This window comes from Marmota marmota, unplaced genomic scaffold, assembly GCF_001458135.2.
Source record: "Marmota marmota marmota unplaced genomic scaffold, marMar, whole genome shotgun sequence".
NCBI classification, from domain to species: Eukaryota; Metazoa; Chordata; class Mammalia; order Rodentia; family Sciuridae; genus Marmota; species Marmota marmota.
The window spans coordinates 43,816,301-43,838,096 of NW_026000174.1; the positions used below are offsets into that span (position 1 = coordinate 43,816,301).

The 21,796-nt window shown below is 40.4% G+C and overlaps 1 protein-coding gene across 1 annotated transcript in view; it reads left to right on the plus strand.

The window, feature by feature from the left end:
* The window catches only part of Tcp11l1 (t-complex 11 like 1), a 40,985-nt gene extending 27,893 nt beyond the window's left edge, over window positions 1-13,092 (plus strand). The window contains exons 8-9 of the mRNA XM_015477744.2: window positions 1,606-1,778; window positions 12,216-13,092. Of these exons, the coding sequence (XP_015333230.1) occupies window positions 1,606-1,778; window positions 12,216-12,418 (376 nt within the window). The 3' untranslated portion in view covers window positions 12,419-13,092. The remainder of the gene's footprint in view (window positions 1-1,605; window positions 1,779-12,215) is intronic.
* Window positions 13,093-21,796: the final 8,704 nt, after the last annotated feature.

A 21,796-nucleotide genomic window follows, 5' to 3' on the forward strand; every position in this document is an offset into this window, starting at 1 on the left:
GTCATTAGAAGAAACAAGATGATTACTCCAGAGGTACAGGTGAGATGGACTTTTCTGCTCTTTGAACATTCCTGACAGGTGTCCTGTGCTAAGTATGAGCGTGTCATTTTATTGCCCAGCAGAATTCACAACTGTGGGCTTACAGGATTCATTCAGCGAGTACTCCTGCGGTGAAGCCCTGTTAGATGACTTACAGCATATGAAACATTTTGAATGGTTCTGAGTAAACCCCGTATCTGACAAGGCCCAATTCAGAGGATTCTTCCAAAGAAGCACCCAGGGGCATTCTTATCCTTACAAAATGGAGGGATTTTATTGTGGCACTTGCACAGAGGATGGGTGTGTTCAGTGCCATCTGGATGCTTCTTCGTGTTGTGACTAGGGGTTGGCTGTTCAACTGAAGCCTAGCCCAAGTCCCTTGCCCAGGTGTAGCCAGAGGCTGTCAGCTAGGTCCCCTGCCAGTAGAACTGCTCTGCAAAACTAACGATGAAGGGCCCTTCCAGTGCTTTTGGGGAGTCCGGCCCTGTACTCCCTATCCACCCTGGCAGTCAGGGATCTGGCAAGGAGTTGAGATGATGGAGGCAGTGAAGCCCAAGGCTTGCTCTCTCACTCCCCAGTAGTTCTACTGTACAGAGGGTCTAGATCCAGAGCAAACCTTAATTTCTAATAGAGTAAGCTCAAAAAATGATAGCTTTTGTTAAAATAGCTCAAAGTTAAATGACCATCTGGTTCCCAGAGGTTCTCTAGGAGAGTCTTAGGGCCCCAAGGAATCAAGGTGCTTATTTTATTTTTTTTCTTTTAAAAATAGTTAATGTGGGGCTGGGGGTGTTGCTATGTGGTAGAATACTTGTCTAGCATGTGAGAGGCACTGGGTTTGATCCTTAGCACCACATAAAAATATAAAAAGAAAATGAAATAAAGGTATATGTTCATCTACAACTAAAAATTAAAAAAAAAAATAGTTAATGTGTTGGGGATGTAACTCAGTGGTAGAGTGCTAGCCTGAGGCCCTGGGTTTCATCCCCAGGACCACTAAAAGAAAAAAGTTGGGCTGGGGTTGTGGTTCAGCGGTAGAGTGCTCACTTAGCATATGCGAGGCCCTGGGTTTGATCCTCAGCACCACATAAATAAATAAAATAAAGGTATTGTGTCCAACTACAATTAAAAAAATAAATATTAAAAAAAGTTAATGCACTCAATGTTTCAAAACTCAAAAGGTATAAAAGGATATCCATTCCCATTCCATGACTACCAATTTCCTGGTATTGTGTATTCCTCCAGAGGTGTTTCAGAATATTTATAAGTCAGTTCCAGGCTTATTTCACCTCAGAGATGCTAGCAAGAACTTGTGCTTTGGGTTATTTGTCTTGGGATAGTCTGAGCCCATCCCCTCCTCGCAGTCCTTTCTAGTGGAAGGAAGGAAAGTCCTTTGCAGTTGGTGTGCACAGCTTGAGTGGTAAGGAGCAAGAGAGACAGCCACAGATTCCCCCTTAACACATCAATCTGCTCCTTGGTGGTGTCACCCTTGCCAGGCAGGGCTGATGGAGCTGGAGCACTGTATCCATGGGTTGCTTCTTCCTGTCTTCCTTTCTCTTCTCTGCTCAGTTCCTTCCATTTGGAGGATGCCCTGACTACGATTGGGGAGAAAGTGTGCCTGGAGGTGAGCAGCTGCCTCTCGCTGTGTGGGTCCTCCCCCTTTTCCACGGAGAAAGAGACCGCGCTCAAAGGCCAGATCCTGGCTGTGGCCAGTCCTGATGACCCTATTCGCAGAATCATGGGTACGTTTGAGGGAAGGCATGCAGCAGGGGGTTAGGGGAAGGCCCCTCTGAAGAAATCTGAGAGGGTTTTATGGGATAATGAGTGCTGCAGGTAAGGATGGAGTGTGATTCATCACCATTGTGATCAGGGTGATTTCAAAGATGGCAAGTGACTGCACAGCCATCATTGTCCTGAGGGTATGGACTTTGGAATCTCAAAACGTGGTTCAGAGTTCTGCTCCAGCACTTATTGTGTGGCATGGCAAGGAACTTTAAAAAAGCGGATCATACCAACCACCTGCCCAGTTTACTGACAGGACCACCTGTGAGAAGGTAGATATGTCAGGTGCTTGCCCTCACGCCTGGCAGCACATGGTAAGTACTCAGTAAATAATGCAATAATTGAAATAGCTAAAAAATTAAAACTTTGATGTAAAAATTAAAAATAAAAATACTATTAAAATATTATTAAATATTAGCTAGGCATAGTGTTGTGTGCCTATAGTCCCAGGAGACTGAGACAGGAAGATGGCTGGAACCCAGAGGTTCAAGGCCAGCCTGGGCAACATAGCCAGTCCTCATCTCAAAATAAAATAACAAAAGGGACGGGGATGTGGCTTAGTGGTGCTTGCTGAGCGTCAGGGAGGCCCTGGGTCCAGTCCCCAGTATTACCAAAAAAATAAAAAGAAAAAAAATCAATATTAGCTAATTTTATCATAATAGCAGTGGTACTATGAAGAATTCTCTATTATTTAGCTTAATTTAATTATTTCATAGTATATACATGTATCAAAACATGTTGTATGCTATATATAACTTGTCAATTAATAAAGCTTGGTAGAGAAAAATTCTATTCTGGAGCTGGGGATATAGCTCAGTTGGTAGAGTGTTTGTCTTGCATGCACAAGGCCTTCCGTTCAATCCCCAGCACCACCAAAAAAAAAAAAAAAAAGAAAGAAAGAAAAAAGAGAAAAATTATATTCTGGTTGATCAAGGAATACAGTGTTCAACATTTAAAATTGAGATTGAATTAATTTTGAAGCCCTTCAAATTCTTTGAGAACAAGTGTTAAACAAATAAATAATGGAAAATTAGCAGGTATCAGTCAGAAGCTGAATGGTCTGTGGTTATATTTCAGATATGGGACTGCTCTAAAAACTATGACTTTTTAGCTGGGCTGGTGGCATTTGCCTGTAATCCCAGCAACGTGAGAGGCTGAGTCAGGAAGATAGAGACACAGGGTCTCTAGTTTAATTCCTAGGTCCTTGATCCACTTTGAGTTGAGTTTTGTGCATGGTGAGAGATACATGCTTAATTTCATTTTGTTGCATATGGAGTTCCAGTTTTCAGTGAGACCCTGTCTCAAAATAAAAAAATTAAAAAGAACTATGGATGTGGCTTAGTGGTAAATTGCCCCTGGGTTAAATCCCCAAGACCGAACAAACAAACAAAAAACTATGACTTTTTATTAAGTAGTATTTTGTGTGAAAAAAGAATTATATGGACAATGTATATTTTTTTTTTAAATTTATTCTAATTTGTTTTATGTTAATAACAGCAGAATGCATTTCAATTCACAGTACACATATAGAACAAATATTTCATGTCTCTGGTTATACATAAAGTAGAGTCACACCATTCATGTCTGCATACATGTACTTAAGGTAATGATGTCCATCTCATTCCACCATCTTTCCTACCCCCGGCCTCCTCTCTTCCCCTCTCTCCCCTTTGCCCTATCTAAAGTTCCTTCATTCCTCCCATGCTCCCCTACATCCCCATTATGGATCAGCATCCTCATTTCAGAGAAAACATTTGTCATTTGATTTTTTGGAATTGGCTTGTTACACTTAGCATAATATTCTTCAATTCCAGCCATTTACCTGCAAATCCCATGATTTTATTCTCTTAATGCTGAGTAATATTCCATTGTGTATATATACCACAGTTTCTTTATCCATTCATCTACTGAAGGGCATCTAGATTGGTTCCACAATTTAGCTATTGTGAATCGTGCTGCTATAAACGTTGATGTGGCCGTGTCCCTGTAGTATGCAGTTTCAAGTCCTTTGGGTATAAGTCGAGGAGTGGAATAGCTGGGTCAAATGGTGGTTCCATTCCAAGTTTTCCAAGGAATCGCCATACTATTTTCCAGATTGGTTGCACCAATTTGCAATCCCACCAGCAATGTATGAGTGTGCCTTTTCCCCCACATCCTCACCAACACTTATTGTTGTTTGTATTCTTGATAGCTGCCATTCTGACTGGAGTAAGATGAAATCTTAGAGTGGTTTTGATTTGAATTTCTCTTATTGCTAGCTATGTTTAACATTTTTTCAAATATTTGTTGATCAAATGTATATCATCTTCTGAGAAGTGTCTGTTCAGGTCCTTGGCCCATTTATTGATTGGGTTATTTGTTTTTTTGGTGTGAAGATTTTTGAGTTCTTTATATATCCTAGAGATTAGTGCTCAGATTAGTGCTCTATCTAATGTGCGTGTGGTAAAAATTTGCTCCCATTCTTAGGTTCTCTGTTTACCTCACTAATTGTTTCTTTTGCTGAGAAGAAGCTTTTTAGTTTAAATCCATCCAATTTATTGATTCTTGGTTTTATTTCTTGTGCTATAGGAGTCTTAATAAGGAAGTCAGGACCTAACCTGACATGATGAGGATTTGGGCCTACTTTTTCTTCTGTAAGACACAGTGTCTCTAGTTTAATTCCTAGGTCCTTGATCCACTTTGAGTTTTGTGCATGGTGAGAGATACATGCTTAATTTCATTTTGTTGCATATGGAGTTCCAGTTTTCCTGGCACCATTTGTTGAAGAGGCTATCCTTTCTCTAATGTATGTTTTTGGTGCCTTTGTCTAATATGAGATAACCCTATTTATGTGGGTTTGTCTCTGTGTTCTCTATTCTGTACCATGGTCTACAAGTCTATTTTGGTGCCAATATCATGATGTTTTTGTTACTATTGCTCTGTAGTATAGTTTAAGTTCTGGTATAGTGATGCCACCTACTTCACTCTTCTGGCTAAGGATTGCATTAGCTATTCTGGGTCTTTTATTTTTTCCAGATGAATTTCATGACTGCTTTTTTCTATCTCTATGAGGAATGTCATTGGGATTTTGATTGGAATTGCATTAAATCTGTATAGTGTTTTTGGTAGTATGGTCATTTTGACAATATTAATTCTGCCTGTCCAAGAACAAGGGGGATCTTTCCATCTTCTAAGGTCTTCTTTAATTTCTTTCTTTATCATTCTGTAATTTTCATTGTAAAGGTTTTTAACCTCCTTCGTTAATTGATTCCCAGGTGTTTTTTTTTTTTTTTTGAGCCTATTGTAAATGGCTCCTAGTTTCTCTTTCAGAGGATTTGTCACTGATGTACAGAAATGTCTTTGATTTATGGATGTTGATTTTATATCCTGCTATTTTGCTGAATTTATTTATTGGTTTTTAGAAGTTTTCTAGTGGAGTTTTTTGGATCCTCTAAGTATAGAATCATGTCATTGGCAAATAGTGATAGTTTGAGTTCTTCTTTTCCTATCTGTATCCCTTTAATTTCTTTAATCTGTCTAATTGCTCTGGCTAGAGTTTCAAGTACTATATTGAACAGAAGTGTTTAAAGAGGGCATTTCTGTCTTGTTCCAGAGTTTTTAGAGGGAATGCTTTCAATTTTTCTCCATTTAGAATGATGTGGGCCTGGGGCTTAGTATAGATAGCTTTTACAATGTTGAGATATTTTCCTGTTCTCCCTAGTTTTTCTAGTGTTTTGAACATAAAGGGCTGTTGGATTTTGTCAAATACTCTTTCTGCATCTGTTGAGATGATCATATGATTCTTATCTTTAAGTCTATTGATGTGATGAATTATATTTATTGATTTCTGTATGTTGAACCAACCTTGCATTCCTGGGGTGAATCCTACTTGATCATGGTACACTATCTTTTTAAATCTGTTTTTGTATTTGATTTTCCAGAATTTTATTGAGAATTTTTTCATCTATGTTCATTAGAGTTATTGGTCTGCACGTTTTCTTTCTTTGATGTGTCTTTGCCTGGTTTTGGAATCAGTGTGATATTGGTCTCATAGAATGAGTTGGGAAGTATTCCTCTTTTTCTATTTCATGAAATAATTTGAGGAGTATTGGTATTAGTTCTTCTTTGAAGGTCTTATAGAACTCAGCTGTATGTCTGGTCCTGGGATTTTCTTTGTTGGTAGGCTTCTGATGGCGTCTTCTATTTCATTGCTTGAAATTGATCTGTTTAACTTGTGTGTTTATCATCCTGATTCAGACTGGGCACAATATAGGACTCTAGAAATTTGTCAATGCCTTTGATATTTTCTGTTTTATTGGAGTACACATTTTCAAGATAATTTATAATTATCTTCTGTATTTCTGTAGTATTTGTTGTGATATTTCCTTTTTTATCATGGGTGTTAGTAATTTGAATTTTCTCTCTCCTTCTCTTTATTAGCATGGCTAAGGGTTTATCAATTTTATTTATTTTTTCAAAGAACCAACTTTTTGTTTTATCAATTTTTTCAATTGTTTCTTTTGTTTCAATTACATTGATTTCAGCTCTGATTTTAATTATTTCCCATCTTTTACTCCTTTTGGTGTTGGTTTGTTCTTTTTCTAGGGTTTTGAGATGTAGTTAAGTCATTTATTTGATGACTTTTTCTTCTTTTAAGAAATGAACTCCATGCAATGAACTTTCCTCCTAGTACTGCCTTTATAGTGTCCTAAAGATTTAGATATTTTGTGTCAGTGTTCTCATTTACCTCTAAGAATTTTTTAATCTTTGATGACTTTTGCAACCCATGGTTCATTCAGTAGCCTATTATTTAATCTCTAGGTGTTGGAGTAGCTTCTATTTTTTTATTTTATCATTGATTTCTAATTTCATTCCATTATGATCTGATAGAATGCAGGGTAGTATCTCTAATTTTTTGTATTTGCTAAGAGTTACTTTGTTGCATAATGTATGGTCTATTTTAGAGCAGGATCCATGTGCTGCTGAGAAGAAAGGGTATTCCTACACTGAAGGATGAAATATTCTATATATATCTGTTAAATCTAAGTTATTGATTGTATCATTGAGTTCTGTAGTTTAGTTTTTTTGTTTAGCTTTTGTTTATAAGATCTATCCAGTGGTGAAAGAGGTGTGTTAAAGTCACCCAAAATTATTGTGTTGTCGTCTATTTGACTCTTGAACTTGAGATGAGTTTGTTTGATGAACGTGGATGCTCCATTGTTTGGGGCATATGTATTTATAATTGTTATGCCTTGTTGGTGTATGGTTCCCTTAAGCAGTATGACATGTCCATCTTTATCCCTTTTGATTAACTTTGGCTTGAAGTCTACTTTATTCGCTATGAGGATGGAAACCCCTGCTTGTTTCTGCAGTCCATGTGAGTGGTATGTTTTTTCCTAACCTTTCACTTTCAGTCTGTGGATGTCTTTTTCTATGAGATGAGTCTCTTGGAGGCAGCATATTGTTGGGTCCTTTTTTTTTTTTAAATCCAGTCTGCCAGTATGTGTCTTTTGATTGGTGAGTTTAGGCCATTAACATTCAGGGTTATTATTGAGACATGATTTGTATTCCAAGTCATATTTGTGTATTTTTATTATTCAGCTTGATTTGGTTTCTCCTTTGATTGGGTTTTTGTTAATACATCCCTTTGCTGATTTTCATTATTATTTTTCATTTCTTCCTCATGGAGTATTTTGCCAAGGATGTTCTGCAGTGCATGCTTTCTAGTTGTAAATTCTTTTAACTTTTGTTTATCATGGAAGGTTTTTATTTCATCATCAAATCTAAAGCTTAATTTTGATGTATATAAGATTATTGGTTGGTATCCATTTCTTTCAGAGCTTGGTATATGTTGTTCCAGGATCTTCTAGTCTGGGTTGAAAAATCTGCAGATATCCTAATTGATTTCTCCCTAAATGTAATCTGATTCTTTTCTCTCGTTGCTTTAAAAATTCTCTCTTTATCCTGTATGTTAGGCATTTTCTTTATAATGTACCTTGGTGTGGATCTGTTTTGATTTTGTATATTTGGTGTCCTGTAAGTCTCTTGAATTTGGTTTTCCAATTCATTCTTCATGTTTGGAAAATTTTCTGATATTATTTCATTGGATGGATTGTTTATTCCTTTGATTTAGAACTCTGTGTGTTCCTCTATCCCAGTAATTCTTAAATTTGGTCTTTTGAATGTTCTGCTCATGGTTTCTTACCATCTTTTTTTTTTTTTTTTTTTTTTTTTAATATTTATTTATTTATTTTTCGGTGGACACAACATCTTTGTTTGTATGTGGTGCTCAGGATCGAACCCGGGCCGCACGCATGCCAGGTGAGCGTGCTACCACTTGAGCCACATCCCCAGCCCCGGTTTCTTACCATCTTTACTGTGTGGTCAACATTCTTTCCAATTATATATTTTGACTTCATTTTCTGAGGTCCTGTCTTCCAAGTGATATAATCTGTTGGTGATGCTTTCTCTTGAGCTTTTAATTTGGTTTATTGTTTCTTTCATTGCAATTATTTTTTTCAGAACCTCTTTCTCCTTATTGATGTAATCTTTTGCTTCCTATATTTGCTTATGTAGCTCTTTATCAAATGATCTTTTATTGCCTGTATTTGCTGTCTTATATCATCCTTTAATTCACAGAACATTTTAATTATGTACATCCTGAACTCCCTGTCTGACATTTCTTCTGACATTACAAGAATGTAATGTCTTGGTTTGTTGGGGGCACTTTCTTCCCTTGTTTTTTCATGTTGTCCATGTGTCTTCCCTTCTAGCACTGTGGATCTGAGGCGTTACAGTTTTTACCCTATAGGCTTATAGTGTCCCTGCAGGCTTCCAGTACTTCTCTTTTATGGGGGAGAACAATGTGAACAGATCCCAACAGAAACAATATACAACCTTAAACCAATTGGCTGCTATAAAGACATTTACGGTTTTGTAACAATATACAGAAATGGTAAGTTCAGTTATAATCTACAATATAAACAATAGGTTTGCAGAAGGGTTTATAGTTTCGAATGGTAGACAAAGAACTAGGGGTGAGGTGTAGGATAAGATGTTGGGTGTGGGGGCCGAGGTTGTGGCTCAGTGGTAGAGCACTCGTCTAGCATGTGCAAGGCCCTGGGTTTGATCCTCAGCATCACATAAAAATAAAAAAATAAAATAAAAGTGTCGTGTCCAACTACAACTAAAAAATCAAAAACTACAAAAAAAAAAAAAAAGATGTTGAGGGGCTAGGAGGTGAGGATATAGAGTTATTGGATCTTAGCATGAAAGAGAAATCTAAAGAAAATGGTTAGTAGCAGGAGAAGAGAGAGAGTGATTTGGGGAAGACAAGTAAATGGGAAGACAGTAGAGTACAAAAAATAAACATAAATATTAAGAAAAATAAAAAAATGTAAAAATAGGAGATAAAAGAATATACACCACTGCTGTAATATACTATTCAGACATTCCAGTCTTAAGTAGCCTAATTTATGGAAAGTGCTTGGTTTCACAAATGTTGGGGATGTGAGGGCGGGAGAAGAGAGAGAGAGAGAAAAAAAAAATCTCAGGAAAATACAAGGTTGTTTCTGTTGGAGATCAGTGTCTTTCCAACTTCCCTTCTCATCCAGTCGGTGGGGTTGTCTGTTGTTTGCTGGTGTCTCCACCCTCAGGATGGTGAAGGTTATTAGTGGGGAGAGTTAGTCTTGGGGGCGGAGCTCCTGGAGATGGTTTATAGCACTTGCTGTCCCAATGGGAGACTGCACCCCAAGGATCTCCTTGGGCCTGATAATGTGAAGTGGGCGCCTGGTCTTATCTCCTTATCCCCTATAGACTTCGCAATTCCTAATCTTTAATTTAGTCTCTAAACTGTATCTCACCCCTCCACCACCCCTCTTCTACTTCCCAATCAGGAACCTTTCTCTCCGGAGGTCTTGGGGGCTGTGCACCTGTCACGGAAAGCTGTTTTATCTTGGGCAGTTCACGACTGTTTTATCTTGGGCAGTTCATGTTTTATGAGCTTCGGCCACATAGCCTCAAGCACTGTGCTGGGTTAGCGGCTGCCGGGAAGAGGGGGGAGTTGGGGACTTTCTGTACCTTGATAGTACTCCTAAACTCCAGCCGGTGTTCCAAGTTGGGAGTCAACCAAAGATGGCTACGAAGGTGTCCCATGATGGAGGCAGCTGCTTTCAGCAATGGGGTGTTGGGTCGGGTAGGACTGGGCGATGCGTTGAGCAGCCTGTTCAGAGATGCAGCCCTGTGGCCTGCAGTATTGTGGCTGGTGGCTGTCTCCTGATCCCGTGCAGTGTCCCCAGGTGCAGGCTTACAGCATGTAGGGTTGCAGTGCCCCAAGATAGAGGCAACTGGGGGAGCCTCACATTGGTAAATGGGGTCCACATGGGAGTGGCGCCAGAGTTCCTGCACAGGTCGGTGGCCAAAAGTCCTGCACAGGTGCTAATGCCAGTGGTCCTACTCGGACACCCAAAGATCCTGTGTGAAAGAGTGACCGGGAGTCCTGCACAGCACTGCAGCCATGTGGGAGCAGCTGTTGGGGGTCCTCTAATCACTCGCAGAGAAACAGTATTCCCACTACTTGAATCCCAAGTCCCTGAGCACAGAGATTGCAGCCTCCCTCTAGCCCGCCGTCTTGGATCAAGCCTCAGTGTATATATATAGTTTTTTTTTTTTTTTTTTGAATTTTTTTAAGAGAGAGAGAGAGAGAATTTTTTAATATTTATTTTTTAGTTCTCGGCGGACACAACATCTTTGTATGTGGTGCTGAGGATCGAACCCGGGCCGCATGCATGCCAGGCGAGCACGCTACCGCTTGAGCCACATCCCCAGCCCATGTATATATATAGATTTTAAGCCTACTTTATCCCAGCCCTTTGTTGGTGACAGTTTAATCTGTGAGTCACTGAGGAGGCAGCTCCTTCGGATCTTGCAGGGCCCTTGGATCGTTAATGATTATACTTGGTCTTGGTAGAAGGCAGAGAAGTGTCTGGAAAGAGGTCTGGGAAGGTGCTTCTCATCCTGCCATCTCTGTTGTGTTGTTTTTCTGGTACCGGGGATTGAGCCCATGGGTGCTTGACCACTGGGCCATTCCCAAGCCCTTTTCTATTTTTTATTTTTTGAGATAGAGTCTCGCTAAGTTGCTGAGGCTGGCTTTGAACTCACGATACTCCTGTCTTACGAGTCCTGAGCCACTGGGAGGGGGCAAGTGTGCACCGCCATGCCAAGCACATCTTGGTGGTTTTCTAATAGCCAGTTAATACATGTGGGGATCGCAAGCAGCCACTAGGTAGGATGGTAAGAGGAGCTGCACTTCTGGATGAAGCTTCCAGCTCAGGAACCTTAAAGAACCAAACTCCCTCAAGATCAGGAGTGCTGGGGCAGGTCAGCAGCAGCTTCACTGTCAGTGTGGAGTTGGGTTCAGAAAGTATAAGTTGTTTGCACCAAAGAGGATAGTCTTGCCCCAGGGCTGGGATATGTCATTTGAAAAGGCTTATTCAGTATAAATGTCCATATTGTTTTTATAATAAAACCTATAAGAATTATGACTTGATTAAATCTTGTTTGACCAATAAGGCTGCATAGTAAAGTGCAAAAGCCTGGTAGAGGGAAAAGGGCTAAAAAATGCATTAGCTGAAGTTATCCTCCAAGTAGAATAAGTTTGCAAATGTCCACGACTTTTGTGATCTTCCATTGTCAGCTCCAAAGAAAGAAGCTCATGGTCCTTTCGTGTGAGTATAGTAGGAAAAAAATAGATCATAAGTCAGTGGTACCAGAATCATCATCATCTTCATCTCCTCCTTCTTACTCCTCATTTGCACTTGGGATTGAACTAAGGGCTTTGCACATGCTAGACAAGCTATCTACCACTAAACTATATCCCCAGCCTAGCCTTAAACTTGTGATCTTCATGCTTTAACTTCCAAGTAGCTGGGATTACAGGCATGTGCCATCTCACCTGGCTCTCTTCCTTTTTCAAACTCTTAATTCTGGCTTCATTTTCCTTTGTGTGTGATCTCAGCAGTGGCTAAGGTTGGTTTCAGCGTGCTTACTCCTCGGAGCAGAACATGTCAGATCTTTTCTCTGTTTACTCATCTGTACATGTGTTCTTGCATTGCAAATGTGGTTTGATCTTCTCCTGGGGGCCAGATCTCACGCCAGGCCCTGTGCTGGGTGCTGAGGAGAGAATGATAAACATGTTAAGTACAGTTGTTGTCTTCCGGAAGCCAATCATCCTCGGGGGAGAGAAAACGTGGGCGTGGATGAGTGTTCAGACATGCAAGGTGCTGAGTGTCTGATCTAGGGGATTAATGGAGAAGAATTCCCCAAAGAGATGATGGTTAAGCTAAGAACTGAAGCATAATCAGAAGATTGCAAAGCCACCCTCAATGAGAAACAAGTAATCCTTTTCTTTTCCATGACAGAATCCCGAATCCTGACCTTCTTGGAAACCTACCTTGCCTCGGGTCATCAGAAGCCATTGCCCTCAGTTCCCGGGGGACTGGGTCCAGTCCAGAAAGAGCTGGAGGAAATTGCTGTTAAATTCATTCGTCTGGTCAACTATAACAAGATGGTGTTTTGCCCCTACTATGATGTGATCCTCAGTAAGATCCTCCACAGATCCTAACACGTGCGCGCCCTACAGCAGCAGTATTAGCACTTGCCTCCAAACACCTGTTCTCAACTGTACCGTTGCTTTGGAAAATGGCTATGTAGTACATTTAACAGCACTGACTCCAAAGGAAAGGATGTTGTGTATCACTGTTGACAAGACTTGTTGAAGAATGCACTGAATTCTATTTTGAGAGATTGTATTTATGAGTGCAAGTTTACAAATCAAAGAAGCTTTTTGTTATCTTGAGTTTTGTAGGTAACAGCCAGCATTGAAGGAGTTGGCAATCCGTTTCCACTCCTGTTCCATCGTGATTGTAGCAGCCATGTCCTCCCAAGGAGACTGGGACATCTCTCTTCTTTGATCTGGGTAGTTTTTTTTTTTTTTTTTCCTTCAGGTGCCCCATGCTGACAGCTACTAGGAGTGAAAGAGACCAACCCATGACTTTACCTCTTGCCCCTCCCTCCGGGTATTTTGTGGTAGAAGGGCTATATGTAGTCTTACTGCTTTTTTCCACCTCCATTTATATTTCCCGCTGTGCCTAGCCTAACCAGGGCTCCAGAACTCTTGTTCTAGAGCAGTTATTTGATTTTTAAAAACTGTTCTATTGGGCTGGGAACGTAGCACATCTATAATAAAGGCTGGCCTAACATGCGCAAAGCCCTGGTTTTGATCCCCAGCATCACGAAGAGAAAAACAAAACAAAAACTACACAGGATGGGCACGGTGGTGTATGCCTGTAGGCCCAGCTACTAAGTGTTGGGTGCAGAGCAGGCTGAACTGTGTTGTCTGCAGGGCAGGCTGAACAGATGTTGGCTGCAGGATAGCCCACGCACTCAAACCCCCCTCTATCTGGTCCTTTATCACCTGTTTGCCTCAAGTCTGAACATTCAACCCTGCTCAAGGCTAAACACTTAACCCCCCCCTTGGGCCAACAAGGCAGCTTGCAGACCCAGAGGCCCCATTAGATTTGGGCTATAAAAACTCCCTCCTGCCAGGCCCCCCTCTCTCTTGCTCTTTCTCTCTTGCTCTTTATCTTTCTTACGCGCGCTCTCTGTCTCTCTCTTGCTCTTGCTCTCTCCCTGTTCATCTCTTTTCTCTCTCTCTCTTTCCTTCTTTCCTTTCTCTTTGTTGCACTGCTGCAATAAAGATCTTTTGGTTGCTCTGAGTGTTGTGGTCACTTTCCTTTCACTAAGGAGGCTGAAGCAGGAGGATCATTTGGGCCCAAGAGTTCAGGGCCAACCTGGGCAGCGTAGACTCTGTCTTACTAAAAAAAAAAAAAAAAAAAAAGCTTGTTATTTTCCTCAGAATTATTCCTAAGCCTAAATGATAGAAATGAAGGCTTAGGGGATTCAAAGAAGGAAATTTTTTTACCTTTAAGCCTTGAAAGTTAAGGATGAAATTTTAAAGATATATACACACACACACACATATATGTGTATATATATATGTATACATCTTTATATGTATATATACATACATATCTTTATATGTATGTGTATATATAATTTAGCATAACATGAAAGGAGAAATATTGTCTGAGGGTTTTATTGAAAAATTTACCCTGGTATAATACACAGATGTGTTGATTTCATTAAAATTCTGAAATTAAATTTAAGTATTTTTAGGTATTTGAGTAGTAATTTTCAGGGAACTTCAGTGGCCAGAATTCCTGACATGCCCTGTGACTGTGAGAGCAATTTGGGTTTCACAGATGATTTGTTAAAAAAAAATAATAAACTGTGTCTATATGTGTATGTGTACTTTAGAAAGGACATTATGTAAGAAGCAGAGCCATGAAGTTGTTGAGTGATCTCCAGCTGCCAGAGGTGCAAGAATTAAAATAATGCCAAGAATCCCTTTACTAGCCCTGCTTGGGGTTGACAGGGTGAAAGGACAAGAGAAATGTTCACTCCATAGACTGTCGAGTGATACCAGAGCTGATAAGAAGGCGTGGTTAGCCAGGTGCAGTGCTGCACACCTGTAATCCCAGCTACTCAGGAGGTGAGGCAGGGGGGTCACAGGTTCAAGGCCAAACTTGGCAATTTAGTGAGATTGTTTCAAATGAAATTTAAAAGGAACTGGGGGTGTAGCTCAGTGTAGAGTACGCCTGGTTCATCTCCTAGTACCACAAAACAGTCATGTTGGGGATGTGATGGATTCCTCCTATTATATGCTACAAACTGCTCTCGTGCTGCTTCTTGCGCTAAAAAAGATATGCTGCATTATGTAATTTGGGAAGTCATTAAAGTTTAGACTCAAGGACAAATTTTCCCTGGTTGATTTAGAGGGATAAGAGTTGATAAGGGCATAAGAGTCATTCCGTGGGGCTGGGGTAGAGCTCGGTGGGGGAGTACCTGCTTAGCATGTGCAAGGCCTGGGTTCCATCCCCAGTACCTGGCCAAAAGAAAGAAAGAAAGAAAGAAAAAAAGCCATTCAGAAATAACAGTATTTAAAGACTTGGACAAGAAGGTGGAAGAAACTTGGAGCCATTTCTGAATCCCCTAGGAAAGCCAGCAGCTTTTCTGAGCAACCAGGGCATAGGCCACATTTTACTGAAGGCAGTTGTTTTCTCTGGTCCTTCCATTCAAGGAAAGGTGGTGATTTCTGTTTCTCTAGGAAGACTCAGTGATATTGATCAGAGGGAGGAGAGCAGGTACCTGTGAGAAAGCATCAGACCCAGAGTATCAGAATCTGTTCTGCTCTTGGTATTTTTGTGATAGCTGATCTCATGCCCAGGGTATTGGTCTTAGGAGTTTAGGTAGAAATTAGCATAGATAGCATTGCTTCTAATCTGTAAAATGGCAAGTTAAAAAGAGCCAGGTGTATATATGGGTCCCAGGCAGGAGACTCTGGGGTCACTGTAAATAGACTGGCCATGGTTCAGCTGAGAGTTCTTTAAAAGAAAAAAATTCCACCTTTTGTAGTGTGTGCAGTGTGGTCCCTTCTGGAGTCCTTCTGAGGCAGAGGTCGCTCTGTGGCAGCACTTGGTGGTGATTGAGTTAGGTGCCTGGGCTGCACCCAGGGGCAGTGCTCTTTGCCTGCTTCAGCTGCAAAGTGTTAGGGAGCTCTTGCTGCCCTCGGAGGATGAGGAGGGGTGCTCCATCCAGCTGCTTTCTCACCTCTTCCTAGAGTATCTTCCTGAATCTCAAAAAACTCTTTTCTCTTTAAGAGTTAACGCTTACAAAATTTTCCCCCCTTCCTGGGTTTCTATATTGGCAGAGTTGAGTTCGTTCTGTTGGAAATCTGATGCATATCTAGCAAAGAGCCTCACAGTGGGCATCCCTACCCCAGTGGAGTTCCACCACCTGTAGAAGATAAGTGAGCTGATTTTCTTCCTGGGATCTCTTAGACTTACCAGGAGGGCTAGGAAAAAATCCATTTAGTTTGTTTAGTCACTCAGGAAACACATCCACTTGCTCCTCCCTCTACAGCCTCCCTCCCACACAAACGTCCTTTGTAGTAATCTTTTTTCAAAATTGAATTAATTATTGCACTTCATGGTTGGATTTGGCCTAATTTCCTGCCTGACAGGTTTGTGGAGATGAGTGTCTTTCCATGACATTGCTGTTGATTCGGGAGTGCTTTATCACGTGTGGTAGGACTGAGTGCCTGGAGAGCGAGCTCTGTGTCTCCAAGCCACTTGGATTTCACTGTCGTGGTTGACCGACTGTTGAGAGCAGGAACTACTTAACTGCTTTGTTGGCTCCACACCAGGTGGATAGACTCTTAATCCAGGTGTTTGTAAAATCTCCTTCCATTGAAAGCGCACTGCAAAATGGGATCATTTATGAAATCATAAAACCTAAATATAAATACAGGTCAGGTAAAGACCGCACTAAAGTGGTGTTTATTGAGTAAATGCAGTAGGTAGACAGGAATTTTTTTCTCTAGGAAGAAAAGTTACTAATAATTGTGTCTTCCTAGGCGTATGCTGTGCACATACTGGCAGGCAGTTCTGAGGGGGCTCCTCAGCAGTTCTGTTCGTGTGGAGGAGCTTATTTTCGGCTCTTCAAAGCCTTAGGACTCCTGGGAATAGAGCAAGTATTGTGGCCACCAACTCTCCTGCTGTTTCAAAGGGACCAGGTGTTTGTGTCTGATTTCCAGTGACCTTTTAGCATCCTCTGATCTGTATGTATAACATTTGTGTTTCATTTTGAGACAGGGAAGTCAAGAGGAAAGACAGGGCGCTGTCAAGAAACCAGGGATCTGATCTCTTATGTACTGGCGGGTACCAGCTCTGGCAAATCAGGGCCCATTTCCCACGCTTATAAAATGGAAGGACTAACCTTGGTCTTTAATAAGCTCCCTTCCAGTTGTGACATTTGGTGATGGCAGGATTGTACACAAAGCTTGAATGAGAGGAAGATCCTGGTTTGAGCGTTTTCCTCTGTTGTCTTCTGATTGTATAATACTGGACCAGTCATTCTCCCTTGGGCCTCATTGTTTTCATCTATAAAATGGGAACGCAGTATACTGACACTGTTGCTGGGAGGACTAAATTAGATAATGGTTATTAAAATGTTTTGAATATGGAAAAGGGCTAAAAATTGCTTTATTAACAATTTAAGAAATATATAAACCTCTGCCTGTGGGTCTGCATCTGCTGTTCAGTGGTTAGCATCCACTTCCCTGGAATGGAGCAGGTTTTGCAGACCTGCAGGGAGCGTTCTTGCTGTCCTCTCTTAGGACTGTTGTCTGCCGTTACAGTCTCGAGCTGCAGTCTTATTTTTACTTGTCTCCCGAGCTCACCTTCACCCCAGTGACCTCTCCTCATCTCAACTTATTTAACTAAGTGAACGCATGAATGGAGAATGAGTGGTGATGGATGGGCCATGAAACTCGTTCTTAAAGGCACTATCTCATATAAAAACAATCTAAATAAATAACTACAAACAATATTTGCAGTTGTGTATTTACATTGGGTTTTGTGTTATACAGTTATTTTAACCAATAACCTTTTCAAAGCAACTTTATGGAGCGGGAAAGGATCTATCTTCTTTAAGCTCAATAAGTTCTAAGCCCTCTCTATTTATTATCCTATCAAAGTTCACTTGTACTTTTGGAAAAAAAAAAGTCCTAAAAATAAGTGTCATTAGATGAAACACAGAATTTACTAAAACTGTTCTTCAAGTGGGTTTCTGTCACACCTGACTTACATGTGCTGCCTCCTGACTGTAAGACCCCAGCCCTTTTTGTTTATTATTTTGAGACAGGGTCTCACTAAAATGCTGAGGGCCTTGCTAAGTTGCTGAGGCTGGCCTCAAACTTGTGATCCTCCTGCCTCAGACTCCTGAATCTCTGGGATTACAGGTATATGCCACCGCAACTGACAATGTTGAGAACTACGAAATGCAATTTCTGACTTAAAAATAACCTTAAAATTAGGTTGGGGTTGTGGCTCAGTGGTGGAGCGCTTACCCATACATGAGGCACTAGGTTTGATCCTCAGCACCACATAAAAAAATATTTTAAAAAACCCTTAAAATTGAATACTCCTCTCTCTCCCTCTCCCCCCTCCCTCTCCTCATCCCTCCCCCTCTTCCCCCCTCCCCCTCCCCCTCCCTTTCCTCATCCCTCCCCCTCCTCCCCCCTCCCCCCTCTCTCCCACCTCCCCCTCTCTCCCCCTCTCCCCCTTATTCATGTTGCCTCTGCTTTTTAAAGCACTGTCATCTTTCTGCTCAAAGCAAAACTTTGGTCAGTGCTCATACAGGGAAGAAACTTTTTAGTAAAAGACTGAATTGTTTCTCTTGACTTCTGTTTATTTTTGAGATGGGGTCTTCCCAGGCTGGCCTAGAACTCTTGGGCTCAAGGGATCCTTCTGCCTCAAGCTCCCCAAGTGACTGGGACTACAGGCATGTGCCACTGCACCCAGCTTTTTTCTTGACTTTTGTTCCCAAAGTTTGGTAAGCTGACATTTTGATAATATGAATGTTTAAGATTTTACGTAAATCATTAAACTTAGTACCTGAATTTTGTTACTTGGTATGACTGATTTCAAAGGCTCTTGAAATTTTTATTAAATAAAGCGTAAGTTTACTTGCTTTATCTCACGGTCAAGGAAGAATTACCAATTTAAATGAAGTTTGCTTTGGGAATGGAACAAAACAGAATGTATGAACCTGGTAATTATACTTTACTACTGTGAAAATGAATTTTTTCCTAATTTTTATTGGTGTGCTGTAGTTGTACATAATGGTATGATTTGTTGTTAATCTCTCTACATGCACACAATTTTCCCTTACTTCCTTTTCCTCCATCCCCCTGGTCCCTCTCCTCCCCTCTACTAATCTCCTGTTGATTTTCATGAGATCCCTTTCCCACATTTCTTTTCCTCTTTAGCTTCCACATGAGAAAACAAACTATTGACCTTCTAAATTTGGCTCATTTCCCTTAATATAGTGTTCTCAAGTTCCACCTATTTTCCTGTGATTGACACAATTTCATTTTTCTTCATGGCTGAATAAAACTCTAATATATATATGGCACATTTTCTTTATCCATTCATTCAATGGTGGACACCTTGGCTGGTTCCATAGTTTGGCTATTGTGAATTGTGCTGCTGTAAATATGGGTGTGTGTTACCAAGGAGTGGTATAGCTGGGTCTTGTGGTATTTCCATGCCTGGTCTTTTGAGGAACCTCCATACTGATTTCTATAGTGGTTGTGCTAATTTACAATCCCACCAACAGTATAAAAGTGTTCTTTTTTTCTCCACATTCTTTCCAGCATGTATTATCGTTCATATTCTTCGTAACTACCATCCTGACTGCAGTGAGATGAAATCTATTTTGACTTGCATTTCCCTAGTGGCTAATGATGTTGCCCATTTTTCTTAGTTTTGTCAGCCATTTGTATTTCTGCTTTTGAGAATCCTGTCAGAAGAGTAGGTAGCAAAGATTTTCTCCCATTCTTAGGTTCTTTCTTCAAATTCTTAAAATTGTTTCCTTTACTGTGCCTTAGTTTTTAATTTGATGCCATCTCATTTATTAACTCAACATTTTTCCTGAGCTTGAAGGGTTCTATTGAGAAAGTTGTTGCCTGTGCTTACGTGCTGGTGTGGACCCTATATTTTCTTCTAGGAGTCACATAATTTCTGGTCTAATTCTTAAGACGTCTATCCATTTTGAGTTGATTTTTGCATAAGGTGGGAGGTAGGAGTTTAGTCTCATTCTTCTACATACAGATAACCAGTCTCCCCAGCACTATTTGTTAAAAAGGCTGCCTTTTTGCCAACATAAAGAATTCTTATCATTTATATAGTAACTGTGGACCAATAGAGGGTTAAAAAATTACCAAATGAATTCATAATTATCAACCAAGGTCAATATGCTGACAAAAATGATATTTTTCATTCTTTTTCAGTGGTATAATTTTGTTATTGATAGTTTTATATTTACTAGAAGGTAGTTTCTATAATTGACTTTTTTTTACTTTGCTAGGTATGGCAACATAGATATAACATCTTTGGAGTTTTAGTAGTTAATGCCAGAATTCAAAGCTGATTTGATTTTTTGAGGGGGTAGGTGGGTACCGGGTATTGAACCCAGGAGCAGTTAGCCACTGGGCCACATCCCCAGCCCTTTTAAAAATTTTTTTTTTGGTATCGGGATTGAACTCAGGGGCGCTCAACCACTGAGCCACATTTCCAGCCCCATTTTGTATTTTTATACAGAGACAGGGTCTAAGTTACTTAGTGCCTTGCTAAGTTGCTGAGGCTGGCTTTGAACACGTGATCCTCCTGTCTCAGCCTCCCTAGCTGCTGGGATTACAGGCATGCACCAAGCCTGACCCAAGTAAATTATTTAGAGACAGGGTCTCACTGAGTTGCCAAGGCTAGCTTTGAACTTGTGATCCTTCTGCCTCAGCCTCCCAAGTTGCTGGGATTACAAGTGTGCACCACTGCACCCAGCTAAAGCTGATTTTTTTTCTTTAGTTGTAGTTGGACACAATACCTTTATTTTATTTTTTTAGGTGGTGCTGAGGATCAAACCCAGCGCCTCACACGTGCTAGGTGAGCGCTCTACCGCTAAGCTACAATCCCAGCCCCTAAAGCTGATTTTTTAATATAAGATTATTTAATCACATCTGAATTCAAATTCTAAATTATGTTCTCAATGTGTAAGTTTCTTTGAAACCATACTATTTTTACGTTTCTCTCCTTTCTGTTTCCTTCCCAAGTTTTAGCTTTCATCCTGAATCACAACCCTTTAGGCTCAACTAAGTTTTCAGTGAGTAGGTTTTCCAGAAATGAGTTAAGAGAAGATAATTACTACCAAAGAACAAAACTTAATTCTTTGGACTTAGTCTGCATGACAAGTTTTTGCTCACTATAATTATAATTTGGTTAATTGGATATAATTTTCATTAATGCTGTTTAGCTCATGAAAAAAAATTTTGAGTATTAATCATCTTTCAAAATATACTTGACAAAGAATGACACAGTGGGTGAAGGAATTCCCATATTTAGGTTGCTTTTAAGAGCAATGCAAAATGAAATATCTTAATCTGCCTCAGATATAATTAGGGGAAAATGTACTCACATTAGAGGATTTCTAACTGTTTAATTTGCTGTTTTCAAAGTCTGGGCATACACCCATAATCCCAGCAACTTGGGAGTCTGAGGCAGGAGGATCGAAAATGTGAGGCCAACCTCCAGCAATTTAATTTACTAAGACTGCCTCCAAATAAAAAAGTGAGGTGGTAAAGAACATTTGCCTAAGCATGCACCAGGCCATGGGTTTGATTGACAACACCAGAGGAGGTGAGAAAAAATAAAAAAGCTTTTAGTATCAAAAAGACCAGGAAATGGCATGCAATTAAGTGTACATGACTTTTTCTTGGGGTGTTATCATTTATATTTATTATTTATTTATTGTTGTGCTTAATAGCTGAGCCACATTCCACATTCCAAACCCCCACCCCCTTTTTTGAGATAAGGTCTCGATAAGTTGCTTAGGGCCTCACTAAGTTGTTGAGGCTGGCTTACCTTACTTAGCCTGTGGAGTTGCTGGGATTACAGGCCTCTTAAAGCCATTTATTATTATTAATAATAATATTTATTTACTATTATTAAATTTTGTTACTAGGGATTTAACCCAGGGGTGCTTTACCACTGAGCTACCTACCTCCCTAGCCCTTTTTATTTTTGATTTTGAGACAGGTTCTCACTATGTTGCTGAGTCTGGCCTTGAACTAGCAATCATCCTGCCTTAGCCTCATGGAGTTGCTGGAATTATAGGCATGTGCCACCATGCCCCAGTGCCATTTATTTTAAATGGTATTGGCTACCTGGCCATGTTATGGCTACACAGACCTGTTATCTCAGTGACTCTGGAGGCTGAGGCAGGAGGATCAGAAGTTCAGGGCCAGCCTGGGCAACTTAAACCCTGT